Source organism: Diospyros lotus, chromosome 6, assembly GCF_014633365.1.
Source record: "Diospyros lotus cultivar Yz01 chromosome 6, ASM1463336v1, whole genome shotgun sequence".
In the NCBI taxonomy this organism is placed as follows: Eukaryota; Viridiplantae; Streptophyta; class Magnoliopsida; order Ericales; family Ebenaceae; genus Diospyros; species Diospyros lotus.
In genome coordinates, this window is record NC_068343.1 from 31,807,365 (window position 1) to 31,826,201 (window position 18,837).

General features: G+C 34.7%; 1 protein-coding gene across 1 annotated transcript; it reads right to left on the reverse strand.

Moving 5' to 3' along the window:
* Positions 1–5,225: 5,225 nt before the first annotated feature.
* LOC127803255 (protein disulfide-isomerase-like) lies at positions 5,226–17,331 on the reverse strand. The gene is made up of 11 exons (XM_052339355.1): positions 17,098–17,331; positions 12,436–12,466; positions 12,047–12,334; positions 11,765–11,953; positions 11,558–11,683; positions 10,684–10,821; positions 10,474–10,593; positions 10,153–10,270; positions 8,979–9,091; positions 8,015–8,224; positions 5,226–5,567 (listed from the first exon to the last, which is right to left on the reverse strand). The coding sequence occupies exons 1-10, from the start codon at positions 17,256–17,258 to the stop codon at positions 8,021–8,023; spliced, it is 1,488 nt and encodes a 495-aa protein (XP_052195315.1). The 5' UTR covers positions 17,259–17,331; the 3' UTR covers positions 5,226–5,567; positions 8,015–8,020.
* Between the last annotated feature and the right edge of the window lie 1,506 nt (positions 17,332–18,837).

Genomic DNA, 18,837 nt, shown 5'->3' on the forward strand with positions numbered 1-18,837 from the left:
GGCCGCGGTGCTGGAAGCTCGGGGAGTGGCCGATGGCCACGGTGGCTCGGATGGATGCGGCCTGTGGTGGCCGCGGTGACCAGCAAAGTCAGAGGAAGCTTCAGCGATGGCTATGGAAGCCGCAGTGGCCGGCGAAGACTGCTGGTTGCAGCGAGGCAGGGGCGTCCATGGCAAGGTTACTACTCGAGGTGGCGGCCAGCGGAGGCGAGCTGGCAGGCGGCAACGGCAGAGCAAGGCAGCGTGCACGGAGGGAACTGCTGTTGTGCGCAGGTCGGCCATGGTTGCTGGTTTTGCGGGTTCGGCTGCGCGCTGTGAGGTCGGCTGTGATGGTGGCTCGCGGTGAAGCCAGCCTTGGTGGCGGTGGCCGGCCAATGTTTGTGTGGCCGTGGAGGCGGCAGTAGGGCAGTAGACGCGCGAAGAAGAAGGGCGCAAGGAAGAAGAAGCTGGAGAGAGAAGCCGCGCAGGGAAGAAAGGAGGAAGAAGATGATGAACATTGAGGGAAGGAGAAATAAAGAAAAAAGAAAAGAAAAGAAAAAAAATAGAAAAGAAATAAAAAGAAAAATATGGAAAAATAGGAAAAATTCCAGAAAAATGTGGGAAAGTTCTGGAAATTAGTTTGGGGCTTGAAGAACTTGTCGGAAGCTCAAAAATGGAATTTTGGGCGCGAGCGGCAGCTCGAGAGGCAACGTTGGCGTGGGCGTTTCTGAATTTCTCTCTAAATGAATCGAGGTAAATTAATATTTTTCTTCCCCAGTTAATTGCATTAAGCGAGTTAATGTAAAATAGTTATTTGTGGGATTAAACCCTGTGCCGGGGTTGTTTGGAAAATTGTTGATGGATGGTTTTGATGGTGTGTGTGGCGAAGTTGAGGGCATTGGTTTAATGCCAGATGTTGATAGAGTTGGGTTTGTGTGTATTTGTATCTAGGTTCGACCAAGGAGGCGATGATCCTAGAAGAGCTCAGAGTTCGGGCTGGAGTTCGTGCCGAGGTAGAGAGGAGGCTTCGAGCCAGGTAAGGGATGGCCCCATGTGGAGGTGGCCTTGCAAGTTAGTAAATATGTCTAATAATGTTTTATGTTGCATTAGCATGTAGTGATTATATCTTGTGTGATGCAAGACCTAGTGGACGAATGGCCATATGGAGGACTAGTGTGGTGGGGGCTGAAAGGTTGATGCCTCAAACCTTAATGGGTTGTGAGGATGAGTGGACGTAGCCTCATTTGCATGCATTTGGCATACATAAACATGATTATATTCATATTTACATGCATTGCACCCTTATTGAGTCTTTATGACTCGTGAGGTTTTACCTCATGTGTAGATGATGCAAGTCCAGATGCAAGCAGGGATGGCGCCGGGAGGCCGTTGTGGCAACTAGCTCTGTTGCTCGAGTTATGTATTTTTAATATTGCTTGTATGTAGCCAGGGGGCGTGGTGTAGGTATACCCTTGTGAGTAAATGTCTGTGTTATTGAGCTTAAATGTATTTAATCGTTGTAATCATCATAGTGTGATAGATGATTGTGAGATTGCTTGTTGAATGTGGCATAGTCGGTAAAGCCAAGTTTCGGACCGAGTCAAGATCAGCAAGGTATGTTCTCATAAATCCCCAATACTCAGCGAAGTGTTTGTATGCTAGCTTTGTGCCTGGGTCACCTCTGGCTTGCTATGGGGTGAGCTGAAGAAAGATGAAGCTCACTCGGGTTTCGGGTCTTGGTCCGCTGGATTTTTCTTATTTGAGTTGGAACTGATTCCTGAGTGGAGCAAAGGGAAGGACGAAGCCTAGTTCCCACCTAAGGTGTTTCCTGTTGAAACATAGTCCAACCCTTCAGTTGTGGTTTGTCGAGTGAGTAATCCGGTCGATTATTTACCGGTGGCGCCCGTAAGTGGGAGCGGGTCGTTACACTCTCTCACACACATACTCATTCTATCAAATGTCTAGTCACTCAAAAGTCAAAATTCAAAATCAAAAGTCAATTCACCTGACTCACCTCACATTTATTACGACGGTAGGGAAGAGGCTAGCAGGAAATAGTCCGACGGCCGGTGATCGGCAATAGGCAACGATGCAGTCGAGAAATGACCCACCCTCTCTCTAATCATCGTCCTACGTGTCTGTGTGAGCACTAAGGCTGAGCAACGTCACTGCGGCACCGCTTGATTGGTGATCGTGCTTCAACTACTGTCTCTTTTCTCTCGTCAGAGTCCGTCATCCCTTCCCATCTCCATGGGCCAATCGACATCTCCTCCTAGGTGGTAAACCTCCTAAAGCTTTAGGTGTGCAATTTTTTTAAGCCCTTCCCCCCCCCCCCCCCCCTTTTGGGGGGGCCTAGGCACAGGCCTTAGTAGCCTTTGCCTTAAGCCGACCTTAGGCATAGGCCTCAGTAGCCTATGCTTTGAGTTAACCCTACAACAACCAGGCCTGCAAATTTCATCGTCGATGATGGAGGATGCTCCATCGACAATTTCCTCAATCTCCATGTCTTTTGACAGTACATGTAGTTTTCTCGATTTGTTCAACTATTCATCTTAATTTGATTGTATATTTAATCAATTTTAAGGGAAAAAAAAGATCAAATAACTGTAATTTTTAGAAACCTTTACCACTGATTTATGCCCAAATGAGGTTTTTACCAATGATGTTGTGGTAGAGGAAAAGTAATCTATTTTTTTTTTATCTTTCAACACAAACTATGGGCTAAATTTATATTTTTACTCTTGTACTTTTACTTTTTGTTTTTTTTTTTCTTGAGTTCACTCAAACTTTTCATCATTTCAATTATACCTTTATACTTGCATTTAACAACTCAAAATTTTCATTGTTTCAATTACAACCCTATACTTATATTTTTGAGTGAATTTAACCCATATACTTTAATATGTAACAAAAAAAAGAAGTTAAATAAACTCATCTCACTTTTTTTTTACACATCAAAATATTCGGGTTAAATTGCCTCGAAAATGTAGGTAAAGAGGTGTGATCGAAACATCAAAAAGTCCAAATTACCACATGAAAAAAAGTTCAAAATATAAGAGTTAAATTAATTCAAAAATACAGGTTCAGAGATGTAATTAAAATAATAAAAAATTTAAATAATCACATAAAAAATATTAAAATATAGAAAAAAAATATGGGTTTGACTTTTGTAAGTTTGGTAAGCGAAAGGTAGAGTGATATGTACAGAGAGGCAAAAAGCAAAAGACATTAGTTTTCCCCCTTTGGCAAAAATAGTTGCAGCCTTGGCACATATCATAACATAGTGTTTGTGTGGTCTCGCTTTCCACCACTTCTTTACTACTCCATCTGTTCCCCGCGACCGCTTTTGGTATTCAACACAATTTCTTTATATCTAGCTCAAGGAAGAGTGATAAGTAGGTCGACTTAAAAATATTTGTGTCTCTAGACAAGAGTTACTTTGATGGCTCTTTAACAAGATAAATAAATATTAAAAATTATTTAAAATTTACTTGTTTTTTGATGAAAAATTACTAATTAAATTTTTGCATTCAAGTTTAGAAGATAAATCTTTTTCAATTGATAATATAGATAAGAAGAAAAGATTTGAAAACTTAAGAGTTGAATAAACAAAAACTGTGTAGAGTCCACAATCACGTCCTGCAAAATAAAAAATTATCGACTTACTTTTATTTTTTTTCCTTTGACGCCTAGATCAATGTGGATTTCCCAGATTAACTTTTTACTATTCAAAAAATTATTTTATCAAATTATCCTCCTAAAATAACCCCATTTCTTGCCTCTTTTTTTCCCATTGCATTATTGATTTACATCTCATTATTTATTGCCTAATATTAAAAATTGATCAATGGATTTGAGAAGTTGGGAGGTCTCCTCGTCTAAATGACCCATCACTATTCGTTGCCTAATATTGAAAATTGATCTATAGAGTTGGAAATTTGGAAAGTCTTCTCATCTAAATGACACTTCACTATTCATTGCCTAACAATAAAATATTATTTGTGGACTTGGAGAGTTAGGGGGTTTCCTCGTTCAAAGGGAACAATAAAATAAACAGAGTGTGAATTTAAACAAAAATCATTATGATAAAGTTAGTGATTTTGTATCTAAAAAAATAAGATAAATTTTAAATAATCAATGATTTTGGGGCCCTAGCCTATGCCTTGTGCATGGCCTAGTGGTAAGATTATATATTGGAAAATTACTCCAATGTAAATGTATATATATATCCTCAATCAATAATCTTCTCCTCCATCTACAAATTACATACTATTTATAAATTTCTTATCCACCACTATCTAACTACTAATTACTTGTCACTCATATAATCACGAATTCATGATGTTTCAAATGCCTTGTGGAATTTTGTTTCAACAACACTACTCTGAGAGAAAGAGATTGAGAGAGAGACAGTTGGAAACCAACACCTTAATTACTTGCCATGCATGCTTGTATTGTCGACGTTTCATTCATCACACTACTATTAAGGCTAAATGCATAAATTCATCCCGAGAATAGAAACGGTTGGTTTTTTTTTCTACTCTCAACTTTTAGCTTTTTTTTATTGTGACACCTTTAACTTGGTTCCAATTACACCTCTAAACCAGTTAATATGGTATAAATTCAACCCTTAAATTTCACCTTTTTTATTGTAGCACCCTCAACTTTATTTGGTTCCAATTGCACCCTTGAATCAATTAATTTTCGTCATATGAACACTTGACTAGTTTTAGAGTTGCGATTGATATTCACACACTTCTAATAACTTGAAGTATGTTGCCTCAAGATTTGGATCAACTATACAATATATTGTCGATGTTAATAGACAATAGATAAATAAGATGTAGTGACGATAACAATGAAGGTGTGGTGATTAGATTGGAAATTGGGTTGGGAATTTGCTCAATTCTTCTAGTTTTGGTGGGGTGAATTGTGGTGTTACACTTCGTTTAAAAAGAAGGAAAAGGAAAAAGAGGAATTGAATTTACCTCTTCTTTTGATTTTGAGATTTTTAATATGAATAAAATCAATATTATCAATGCTAATAACCCATCACTCTCTACCAAGCAAGTGCACATCACGCGTTGTGAGCCATGCAAACCAAGTGTTCATACGACAATGTCACAATAAAAAAAGGTAAAAGTTGAGAAGTGAATTTATGCCATATTAACTAGTTTAATAGCACAATTGAAACCAAATAAGTTGAAAATGTTATAATAAAAAAAAATATGAAAGTTGAGGGGCTCTACTATTAATATTACCACCATTAAACTTCTAGATTTTTTTTCTGTGAATCTCACACGGCATCCAATTTTGATCCATCCATACATGCAACACTCGGGCAGGCTATATAATATATATGCAAGAACAGACCACTACTTTGCAGCTGTTAATTAATATTGTAAACCCAATAACTGAAACCAGACACCCACATTAACCTCTGCAAAGTTTTTTTTTTAATTATTTCTTTAAACTTATTGTTGTTGAAGACATGCAAAAGGGCCTCATTCTTCACATTATTGCTTTTAACTGATATCCGCAAATTCTAGTTAGTTCTCCACAGCCACATCAAGGGAAGCAAGCCGCAGTCTCTGCAAAACCAAAACCAAAACCAAAACAAGAAGACCACCCAGACTCAATGTCAATGTCAATGTATTCATACACACACAGTATCGAAACTACATGTTAGTGAGGGTGTGCAATTATTCCTCCTAACTTCTAAAATTGTCCTAAATTACATGAATTATTATGCCCTCTAACACTTGTTCCCTTTAAAATAAAATAAAAAATTGAGGACAATTAAGTAATGCCAATTAAGATGGGAGAGAGAATTAGGAAAACAAAAGAAGAAATGAAGGGAGGAGAGAGAAGATAGATATTATTTGGATAGAAAAGTAGAAAAAATAAGATAGCGTTATCTTTGTGTTTTAATTTTAAGTTTTGAATTTTGAATTTATTTTGATTTTTGTGTTTTGAGTATCTGTTTTGATATTTTTGAAAACATGTTTTTTTTGTCATTTTAAAAAATTATTTCTTAAAATAGAAAACTAGAAAACGCGTTTGTTTTAAAATTTTAAAAACGGTTTTCTTTTTGTTATTATGATATTTTATTTAATGAATTTGATTCAAATTAAATTATAAATATTTATTAGTAAATTGTAAATTTGATTCAAATACTTTAAATTATAAAATAAAATTCAAATAAAATAAAATAAAAAATCAAAATCTTAAAAATATCATTAAAAAAATTAATATAAAAAAATCATATCACATTTAGTTTAATATTTAAATAAAATAAAATAAAAAAATTAAATAACACAAAATAAAAACAAATCGCAAAGGAGGGGAGTCGTAGTAGACCATTTTCTTCCATCTCTTAGGGCTTTCTGCTCATCCCAGCGCCGCCGTCGCCATCTCTTCCCTTCACCGCCAGCCGCCTCTATTTCTCCTTTTCATTATCGTCGATCGCCCCATCTCCTTCCTCAACCATTATCGCGGTGACTCTAGCAGCCGACTTTCTTCCTAAACAGCGGCCACCAAGGCTGTTGTTCAAAAGGAAAGGGGGGAGGAGACCAACGCCATGGCCGAGAAGGAGAAACTCAACCAGTCGGCTATGATAGTGGCTTAAAACCATCGATTAGCGAACGACAACAAAGAACAACGATGACGATTAAGACGATGACCCACGATGGAAAAGGTAGCAAGGCCCATGTTCGCCGGTGACACCGATTGGATCTAATTTCTACCATGGCGTGAACAGAGGAGATGCGAAAGGAAAGAAAAGAGGAGAGAGATATGGGTTTGTGCAGAAGCAGTCGACGGCAGCTTTCGACGGTGGCTCATGGTAGCGATGGAGATGGCGAGGCAGTCGATGGTCGATGCTTGAGAGAGAGAGAGAAAGAGAGAGCAAAGAGGAGAGAGAGAATTGAGATATCTGTTCGAGATTTTGGGGGGTAGGGTGAGGGTGGGGGAGAAGGAGAGACTATTTTTCGTGTTTTTCAATTTTTAGTGTATTTTCACTGAAAATGCCTAAATTTTGTTGTTTTGAGTTTTCTTTACAAAATTTTTAGTTGTTTTCGAAAATAGGTTTTTGAAAATAACAAAGGAAACGTTTTTTCAGTGTTTTGAAAAACTGAAAACTCAAAACTAGCTAAAAACGACAAAGAGAACAGGCCCTAAGTTTTTTAATAATTTAGAAAGACAAAGAAATAAACCCATTTTTACTCAGATCTCAGAAAAACTTGAGAAAGTCATCCATACTCACACATGTGAATGAATTTGGATACATGCATTTGGAATTGAATATGAATAAAGCAACTTTCTAAGAGATTTGGCTCTAGTATTGCATTTTCTTTATGCATAATATTTGTCATTTTCTCTAAATTTATCTATTTATCAACTACTTAATTGAATTATGGGTTTATGACCATTTTAGCGTGTTCTAAAAAAAACAAAGACTTGATATACAGACTTAGACTTTTACCTCCTAACCCAGGGTCCTGATTTCACCACTACACACACACACCATTATCATTATCACATTCTCTGCTCTCTAATTGAATCCCAGACATAAGATTTTATTTGACTATAAGATCACACTAATTCATAATTTGTAGCTTAAAATTGCTCGATCAAAAGCCACCATTTTCTGCTTTGACTTTGGCAAGACCCTTTTTAGTACCCAAAACAACAGCAATATAGAAAACTTAAAAAGAAAGGCTAAATACATATTTTAATCCTTGTATTTGTTCATTTTTTTCATTTAGATATGTAAACTTTTTGTTATTTCAATTATACTCTTGAATTATGCAATTTCGAGTCAATTACACATATCGACAAATTTGTTAAGGATAATGAATTAAATTTCAAGTGTGTAATTGAAATAATAAAAAGTTCAAGGGTATAATTGACTTAAAATTACATAATTTAGATGTGTAATTAAAATAATAAAAAATTTGAGTGTCTAAATAAAAAGTGTATATAAATAAAGAAGTTCAAATATGTATTTTGCCAAAAAGAAAGGAATGAAGAAAGTCACCTTCTGTCATAGCTCATCTTTCAGTAGACCTGACTCCACCGAACTTGGTTGGGCAGTGTTATCCCGATTCTGTTGAATAAAGTCAATGATATCCTCCTTCGTTCTATCACCATCGTATTGCAAAAGCTTCCCGCTAGCAGATTTAAAGTACATAGTAGGATAACCTTGAACATTGAAGGTTTGAGTTGGGTAATCATTTGCAGTGGCATCCTATTAAAGTAATTACATGCAAGCAGACTCATCAGGATCCAAATAAAAAATAACAACTGACAAGTGATTACAAAATAATGACAAGACTTGTCATTGTATTGTCCAATCAATGTGAATATAAAAAATGCATGAACTACAAGAAATTTAAGAATCTTTAGGATTTAGGATTGAAAATAAATCATGATCCAATCATCAAATGCACAAATTGAGAAAAATTAGGAAAGAATAAAATATCACCATGATGGTATCGCTATAACAAAAAGTGATATTGCTGCTAATAATTTCAAGATATTGGACACCTATTTATAAATCTACCACTCATCTATAGATATACACAAAAAATGATTTAAACAAATCTATATTCTAATCAGAAGATGAGCCACGAAAAAGATAAATCTTTATTTGTAAATGTATCCCAATCATAGTCAAATTTGACGTCCTAATCATAGTCAAATTTGAAGTCTTAATCACAGTTAAATTAAAAGTTCCAATCATAGACATTTGAATTTAGGGTCACAATTATCACGAAGAAGACACTACAGATCAATTTGAAGAATAGAGAAAAGAGAAACTTATAGTTTTTACCACGTTTTAAGTCGAATTAATAGATTGCATATAACCACTTTTGATTTAGAACTATCCCAAGGACATTTATAATAATTGACACCTAAAAACAAATCAGGAGGTAACAACTCTGTTACAATCTGATTACGGATGATAATGCATTACTAGATTGGAAACAAAGGAAACTTACAAGCTTAGCTATGATTACATCTGGATCACTTTCAAATGAGACAGCAACTTCATCCAGGATTGGAGCCAGTTTCTTACAGTGTCCGCACCAGGGTGCATAGAACTCCAGCAGAACTGCAGAAGAAGAGAGATTATAGTCTCAAAAAGAAAAACAGCAGAGAACATGGAAAGGGCAGAAACAAAACCCAATTCCTTTTGTGCTTAACGTACTTCCCACATGAAGGAGAGCACAAGTTGTGGAAGCTCATGATGCACGGAAACACTTCAGGGGTGTCGTATCGATGTTTCCGAAACATTTCCTATACTAAAATGCTAAGAAACACCAAAAAAACATTTTTAAGTCATTTTTACAATTTTGAAAATGTTTCTAGGCAGTTTCATAATATTAGGAAAATATTGAAAATGCATTTCCCATTTGGAAACTTGTTTCCATCCACAAAGAGGTTAGAGAAAGAAAAAATTCTGTCTAGAAAATTTTTCCACATAATTTTTTCCATCTTTAATTCAAAATTTTTAATTTTTTCCATATTTTGTTTTCAAAATTTGTTTGGATGCATTATGGAATTTATGTTTATTTTTAAATGGAATAATTATTTTTTATAATTTTCTATATTAAAAATTATATTTACAAAAAGGCCCCTATATTTTTTTATTTACGCATTTCTCACATTTCATTTCCTGCTTATTTGAAAAATGTTGTTTTCTTGTTTCCATTTTGTATCGTACTCGTTTTTCGTTTCTGTTCCGGTGCAAACTAAGTGGAAACCCATGCAACTCAGGCAATCATCTAAAAGGAACAGATAAATACTGGAGATGATGTTTCACCTCAACTTGTTTGATGTGGTTATCACAGATGTGGATATAATATAAGGATAGTAACTAGTAACCTTTCAAATGATCTTCTGATTCTGAAACCTTAAAAAGACAATACAGGATTTTAATGAACTTCACTAGTACTGGCTTATCATTGAAAAAATTATATCTTAAGATGAAGTAGTAAAAAATAACTAGCTCACATTTTCTCGGTAATAATATACTTCCCATTAAGGCCCTAAAATACTTGTTGTAGAAGAACATAAATCAAACATGAAAGTAGAGTTAAAACTTTTAGATGAATTTCAGCCCTAAGGTTAAAGACAAGAAGGAATCATGGAATGGAAATCACATATACGCACCATTTTTTCCAGAGTTGAAGACCACATCAACAAGGGAATCAGCAACGACCACCTTTACAGGTTCATCATTAACTTCAGGAATTGGCTCTGATTTTACATATGGCTTCAACTTACCATCCTGTAACCACATTGACAAAGTTTTAGTCATTTAAGTAAAAGAAAGAGAAAGAATCTGGAGTTTTTTTTTATTGATCTTTAGAAATGTAGCATGTTAAAGTTGCTATCTAACCCAAGACATCAGCAATAGGTACGTTATCAATTTTTTTATACCAGATAGTTGTATGGATATTTATAAATAAGAAAAGCAAGCAGAAGCATCACCATATATTCCTTCATCCAAGGAGTAATATGATCAGGCTCTAAGTTTAGTTTGAGATATTTCTGGCCATCGTTGGTCTGTATAAAGATGAGAGGTGCATGATCGCCCTCAAGTCCAAAATACTGCCTCCAAAACAAAATCAGAATTAGCATGTGGTGATAATAGGTAAAATACAATGACATCCAATTACAGATGACCAGGTAGAAATAAACCTGAAGGACACCTTGACTAGCCTCAAGTTCACCTAGTAGAAACTTTACACCCTTTCCTTTATAGGCTGTAGCAACATCCTTGTAGTGTGATTTGAAAGTATCAAGATGATCATCACTGAAGTTGACAAACAGCATTACCTACCAATTTCAAATATTTCCCAAGGATGATGCCAGAGAAAACCGATGATATCATCAGTAAGATTGTTTGGAAAGTAGAAAAGTAATAGAAGAAAAAGAAAAAGAATGTGTAAACAATAGATACTTGCAATGCAATGCACCCAAATATTCATTTTGTATTGTTCAATAGAAGAAGACTAAACAAATCTGTAAAAAAATACATATTTTTTTAGAACAAAAGAAAAGGATGCACCCAGACTGCAATCCTTGTTTGTAACTGCATAGTCCATACCAAAGCCTCAAGGTTGGAAGTGATTCAAGGGACCAATGAGTCAAGCTTATGCTCCCTGTTAAGCATATGATGCCTTAAGTAGCAATAACATTGTAAGGTACAAATTAAAGTTACTACAAGTGAACTCTAGTTGCTTTCATTCTATCTTTTATGAGTAGACACAAACGAATCAAGTGCAAGTCCACAAATCTAACTTGTATATTTCATAAAATCTTCAATGTATTCCAAAAACAAGCATCTGATTCTCACAACTCAGATTTTTATTTTTTTTCCTTTTTCATTTTCACCAAAGCTGATAACTGTTTGTTCTCCATCCAAATCAAATGTCCCTTCCATGCATTTTTATCTCTCCTCCTTCTTCGTCTTCTTTTTCTTTTCTTTTATTTTTTGTTTAGAGGAACAAAGAACATAAAGCAATGTATTGAAGGATAAGAAGCCAAACAGTTATGAGAACATGAAGATCACCTTAACATTAGAGCTGTAGAAGAACTTCATGGCAAATGGATGGTTGTATGGATCTTTGTCATAGACAGTCACGATAGGCACACTAGCTTCTACAACAAACTTCTCCATAGCATCCACCTGAAAATCCTGCAAGGACATTGGCTCTATGCTATTATAATAGTTGATGGAAAAGCTAAAAGTAATAGGCAAGATAAATAATGAAGTTACCTGGAAATCAGTGAAGAGTTCATCAAATGGCTTTAATAACCTAATAGTTGGCCCATTAACTGATGATCCACCATGTGGAAGGAGTTTGGCATCCAAAGTGTGACCAAAATCATAGTCAGAGCGCAACTTCTCTGCCAGAACAGTGAAGTTCCTGAATTCTTCCCCAGAGAACTCTGGAAACACTCCAATCTAAAATGCATGTGGAAAGGTTAGTAGCACCTACTACGAACTGATTCGAAGATCCAAAAAAGAAAATAAAAATCTGTATCGCAAACTACTTACAATAAAAATTTTTGCTTCATCAAAAAGACTGCTAACATCTTCCGCAGTTTTTATTTCAGAAGAAGCAGGACCTATTTGTTTCTTCAAGTAAGATACTATGCCATCAGCTTTACGAGGACCATTATATTCCTGAATGTTGGTTCCTCCATTTCTCAAGATCTTAATGGTAGGGAAGCCCTGAATCTCAAATTTTCTGGCAAGTTCTTTGTTTGCTTCATCATTTGCATCAACTTTAGCAAGTGTCAGTGGAGGGTCATGACTGCTCAAAACTGATGCAGCCTTTTCATACTACACAACAAAATAATAGCATTTGAAACATGTTCTCAGTTAATCAAGCTAGACCATGTCTCAACAAATGATACAGTTGTGTATGGGAACATAATTATTACCTCAGGGGCAAGTTTCTTACAGTGTCCACACCTAGGCCAAAAGAAGTGTTAATGTTATAAAGAAAAGAAAGGACAATACCTTTAATGGTTACGATATGCCTATAAGAGAACAAGCAAGCTTGGTAAATAAATTTCTGCCGCTATGCACATGGGTTGATACATTTACTTAAAGACAACCAATCAGGTAATGATGATAACAAAGAATTTTGAAAATGTGATGCTGCAAACAGAATTGTTTGTGGGAGCCTTGCACCAGTGAGAAAATTCCATAATCTCACATTTTTTTCTAATTTTGATTGAGCATACTTTGCCAGCATTAAAATTTAGTTGAATAGGTAGATGACCTGCATCAGAATAATCACAATGAACAAAACCATTAAATAACATGCCACAATAACATAGGCAATACTGAGAATCTTCTTGAAACACTATCATGAATTCAAGAGTCCATTTTATGTTTCTAGATGAACTTTTACAAGAAAATGGTTTGATAGCCTGTTTCAAAATCTAATGAACCTGGGAGATTTTGTTTGGTGAAACAGAAAAATAAGATCCAATTAAAGATAGATGGCATCATTCAACTACATAAAGTTGAAGAAGCTAGAACCCCTAAATATACACTTGATTTTACCAAGACCAACTTAACCATGGTAAATTATCAATAATCACATTCCTACCAATTCCTGAACTACATTTACCAAAGATAAAGTCATCAAAGCAAAGCAAGGAGTTGATTCAAAGGCAGTAAGAAGCCTGTCACGGCACCTAATATACATGTGAAAGCATCTAGTCCTGTCAAAAATTATTCCCAAATCTTTAACTGACTAATACAACTGTCAGACATCTTTTACCATCCTTTGAGAAGTGAAATTATTTACAAAAAAAAAAAAAGAAAAAATGCTTGGACGCCAGTGTTATGGTAGCTAGCTGATTAGTATAAATAAGGTTGTAATTGGGCTACTAGAATGTACATGACCGCTAAGCATAGCTGGGGAAATTTCCCAGCATGCGGAAGTACGTGAAGCGCACCCAAGCATGGGTTGTAACCACGTGTAGGTGCACATGGGCGCGGCCCAACTACTTTTGGCACCAAAACTAACATGATCAGTATATATAACTGACCAAGAGTGCCTAAAGGAATATGTTGAATGAATTTGGAAATCAGTTTCCCTCCATCTCTTCTCTAATTCTCTCTCAAATTCTGATCTCTCTCTTTCTCTCTCTCCCAATTATCTCTTCACTATCGTTCTCAAGCCCTTGATATTACACTGTCAGATTTGAGAATCTGACAGCCAGCTTGTTTATTCAATTCAAATAAGACATTTCTATTGTATGTTATACTTTCTTTCTTTGCTATAAAAGGATATATATCATACAACTTTTTCCCAGAAAATTCCCCTACCTTTAAGGCAACCTTCATAGAACTTATGTTACATGGACTTGGGTATGGGTGTTGGATACAGGTGTGTACCTAAAGGTCAGACTTGTCAATTTCATGAATTTTAGGATACAAGAATATGCATTCGAGCATAAGAAACGAGTACTAGCATATGACATAGAGAATAATAAATCTTATTACCCTACTCTTAAACTTACAGATCTGTGATCTTTTAGTTCTATAACTAAAAATTAAGAGTATGTTACTTGTACATATAAGATAAAATGGTAACTGGTAAATAGGAAATTTGGATGACCTCATACAAACATATATTTAAAAGTCTAGTAATCGATTGACAGAACAAATAACTTAAAATAAATTGCTAATTCTTTTTTTTAAATTAAAAGTAAATTAAATACATAAAAAACTAGAATTTTAACACATAGACCTGAGAATGTAGAGTCCAGCACATATCCCATACCAGTACTAGTGTCATGTCATGTCAACACCAATACAATGCCTGAAAATACAAAATCTGAGTAACATAGCATAGAACTACTTTACCTGGGCACACCTTTCATACATAAAAATCCATTATCTTTAATCTGAATAGAACTATTTCACGTGGACTCAGGTATGAGTAGGGGTAATTCAAGTATGGGGTAACTAGAGATGTCATCATATTAATTTGTTTTCATAAAATTAAAGTGTTGGCTACATGAAGCAAACTGCACAAATCCAGTTTAGCTCTGCAAGAGAATAAATACGTAGTGGAACCAGAGCCGGCCCAACCAATTTGGGGGCTCTAGGCGGAAAAAAAAATTTGAGGCTTTTTCAAAAGCATTAATTTTTTTATAAAAAAATAAATAATACATATTTTTTCAAGAAAATTTCATTATTTCATTAAATTAAAAAAAAAAAGTTGAAGTTCAATCCACTATAAAATTTATTAAATGTTTATTTCAATCAATTACATAATTGATGTCATTTTTTTTATTTATTAATTTTTTTAAAATAAAAATTGAAAACATTGTTTAATTTTACTAAATTTGTATTCAACATCAAATTCATACTATGGGTAAAAAATATTATTGGTATATCTACATTAATTCAATCATTACAATTATTAGTTATAAATTAGATGAGTAATTTAATTAAATATTAAAAATAGCCTAATGATTTTTTTTAAAATTTACATTAGACTCATGAAAAATGTATTATAAATTTATATTAGACTCCATCTCAAATCATCTATGTTAAATAAAAATGGTTGGAGATACATGTTGGTTGAAAAGTAACAAAAATAAAAAATAAAAACAGCTAGCTTAGCTGTTAATCAATAATCATGACACAACAATCAACAAATTAAACCCAAAAAAATACCCACACAAGAATACAAAAACCTAAAAAATAACATATGTTATACACCCAAAAATAAAAGTTAAAAGTAAAAAAAAAAAAAATCAAAGTTACCGAACACAGAAAAAATATATAAAAAATAAAATTTTGAATTTAAATTTTTAATAAAGTATTAATTATTAAAAAATAAAAAAATTATAAAATTTGGAAAGTGGGGCTTTCACAATTGGGGGCCTTAGGCAACCACCTATCTGGCCTTATAGTAGGGCTGGCTCTGAGTGGAACTATGCTACAATAAAGTAACTGGCAAATTCCAAATAAAACCTCAATGCATAGAATCTAAAATTGAAATTAATCGCCCCATGTCTTCAATTTCCACTGTAGTTCATGCTTTTTGGAAACACAATCAGGCCACTTCAGCATAATATTCATCAATTTAGTATTAATAAGCATATTTTGACCCTTTTACACAATAAGATTGGAGTGGTGTCGATTAAAAATAAGATGTGAAAGTCATAATCAAGATGGTTTGAGCATGTGAGAGAAGAATACCAATAGACTACTCACCTGCAAGACAGGTGAAAGAAATGAAGAAATTTTATAGCATAAGAGGGTGTGGAAGATCAAAGAAAATTTGGTAGGAGACCTTAAACATATATAACATAGGATATAATGGTACAAAGGATATAACTATGGATAGAGATGAGTGGAGTTCTAGAATTTATGTAACCAAACCCACTTAGTAGGATTAAGAATTGTGATTGTTGTTGATATTTTGGTCTTAATCAAATCCAGCATCAACTTGACTTATTCGATGAAATATAGGTACTTAAAGTATTTAAAAATGTACATTTGAACTAGAAAGAAAAAAATAAATCCTTAATACTTAAGTATGTAATGCACTTAGCAACAAAAATAATAATAATTAATGTAATGCGATGCAATAGTACATTAGAGAAAATGTTAGGCTAGAGTTTTAAATTGCAGATCTGATTTACAGCCCAGAACAGCAAGTCTCCCCCGGCCCCCCCGCCCCCAACAACCTCCCCCTTTCTTTGGACGATGAGGAAAAACAAAAAGAAAGCGAAAGCAAAAGAAAGCAAACCCCCCAAAAAACCCTGCAATGTCTTCAACGTATGCTCGCTGCGGATTCTTACAAAAGGGATAAGAAAAAAATTGTAAATTTTACAAAAAAATTACATATTGATGTAGATGTATAAATAAATATGTAGAGTAGTTAAATCAAGGGTCTGATTCAGACAATAAGCGCACCATACATGTAACTCACATAAACGCGCGCGCGCACATATCTAATTCCGGATTCAAATAAACCCATATCATGATTCGGAAACATAAGCTAATACTTAAGTAATGTAATGTAATAGTACATTAGAAGAAAAACGAAATAAAACTAGAAGCTTTTAAATTGAGGATCTGATTTAGAACCCAGGACTGTAGATTTTTGCCTGCTTTCTATGGATGAGAACAAAGAACCTAGCCAAAATAAATAAATAAGTAAATAAAGCAAAGCAACCCCCCCCCCCCCCCCCCCCCCCACACCCCCCCACCCAAAATAAATAAATAAATAAATAAACAACAACAAAAAGGTTAAAAGTTGTAAACCTATGATCGCTGCCGATTCTCACAGAAGGGATAATAAACAAATTGTAAATTTTGCAGGAGACTACAAATTGATATAGATATATAAATAAAAACGTGGAGTAATGAAATCAAGGATCTGATTCAAGAAACAGGCGAACGGTACATGTAACTCACATAAACATAAAGATTATCATGATTCATCAACAGAGACACAAATAACCATATTCATACACGATGCGAGATGAAATAGAGGATCTCCAAAAGCACATTGCGGCAACTGATGGTTATAATTGAGGAATTAAGGAAAGAAAAAGAAATTATACCAGGGGGCGTAGAATTCGACTACGATGAAGCTGTGCTTGCCCACGGTGTCGGAGAAGTTGGAGTGATCAAGCGTCAACACGTGCTCGCCTTCCTCTGCAGATGCCAAAAACATCATCGACGATACAAACGCCAAAAGCCCTATCCAAACCCTAGACGCCATTGTTGAACTCAAGCTCTCTCAGTCTCCCTATGTGGTTCTCCCGCTCCTCTTGTCTGTGTATCTATCTGCAAATGTATATATCACGGCTCGGTCCGTTACAGTTTTCATGTGAGAGAGAGACAGGCATGAGAAATGTTCGCTTGGTGCGTGAACCTCTGACGTGGAGTCTGGTGACGTGTCACTGTACGATTGGTTTAACTTGAAATTTTTATTAATGACAGAGATTTGGAGAAAGTCTTGCTATATTAAAGAACGAGATTTTTACCGCTCTTTTGAATGAATGTGGAATTCATTCCTAATTCCAATTTTGAATTTTTTGGAATTTAATTAGACTAAATCAAATTTCATCAAAATTTAAAAATAAATTTCATAATTTAAGGATAAAATTTGTTTATAGACAAAAATACCCCCTTCTCCCTTGTCATCAATCATCATCTCTGTCAACATTGCCCTCACACTGTTAATGCTGGGGATTGCAAATCTATGATGCTACAAAGATGTCGTTTTTGTGTTTTTGAAGTATTTTTTGTATCAAAATATAGAGAAACACCAAAAAATATTTAAGCATTATTTTTTTAATTTTAAAATTATTTTAGAACCGTTTTATAATTTTAAAAAAATATTAAAAATATTTTTGTCCATAAAGAGATTAGAGACCCAAAAAATATTGTCTCTAACCAAGTTATGTTTGATTTTTTTTAAAATTTATCATTTATTTTTAATTAGTAATGTAATATCCCAAAAGTTTGGAGATAAGTAATAATTATTAATTTTAGTATTTGAAGATATTTTGAAGTATTTACAGATTTTGGAGAAAATATTTATTTATGATATTTTGAGGAAATGAAAAATTAAGGTAATTAATTAAATTATTTTGGAGTATTTATGAAAATAGTAAAATAAATTAATTTAGTGAATTTTCAGAGATTTGGGGTGCAAGTGAAATAAACGAAAATTGGGGTTCAGGGGTGTGAGTGCGAATTTCGAAAGTTTGGGGGCTGTGGTGCGAATTTGAAAAGTGGATTGAGGATCCCTTTAAATTTAATAATGCGCGCATATATACTAAATGAGGCAGTAGCTTAGGTGGCACGCGTGCGAGGAATGAGGCTGGCCTATAGAGGGTTCGAGCCAGGGGGGATGCGCGTACGGGAGAGAGAAGAAATTGTTGATTTTATCAGCAAAGCCAACTCGAAACAACGTCGTTTCAGGCTGGGGCGATAGCAGCCATGAGCGCCTGCAGAAGCGCCACGTGGTGGCCTTTTGGCCGCCCATCTCGCTTGCGCGCCACACTTTCTTCATCCATTTTAAATCCAATCCAAGCAGCAGAAGCGGGGGAAAGAAGGAAGTCACGTACAGAGGAAGAAAATGGAGAAATTATAAGGAAAAATAGGGAATCTTGGCATTATTTAGTGTCCAAAAATATTTCAATAAGTGAGTAAAATTAGCATAAATGTTATATGATGAAGTTATAGAATTTATACGGCTAGATTATGTTGATTATGTAGTTAAATTAATTAATTTGAGCCGTTAACTTGTTATTTTATATAAAACGTTTTACTTCGCATCGGGAGCGTAGAAA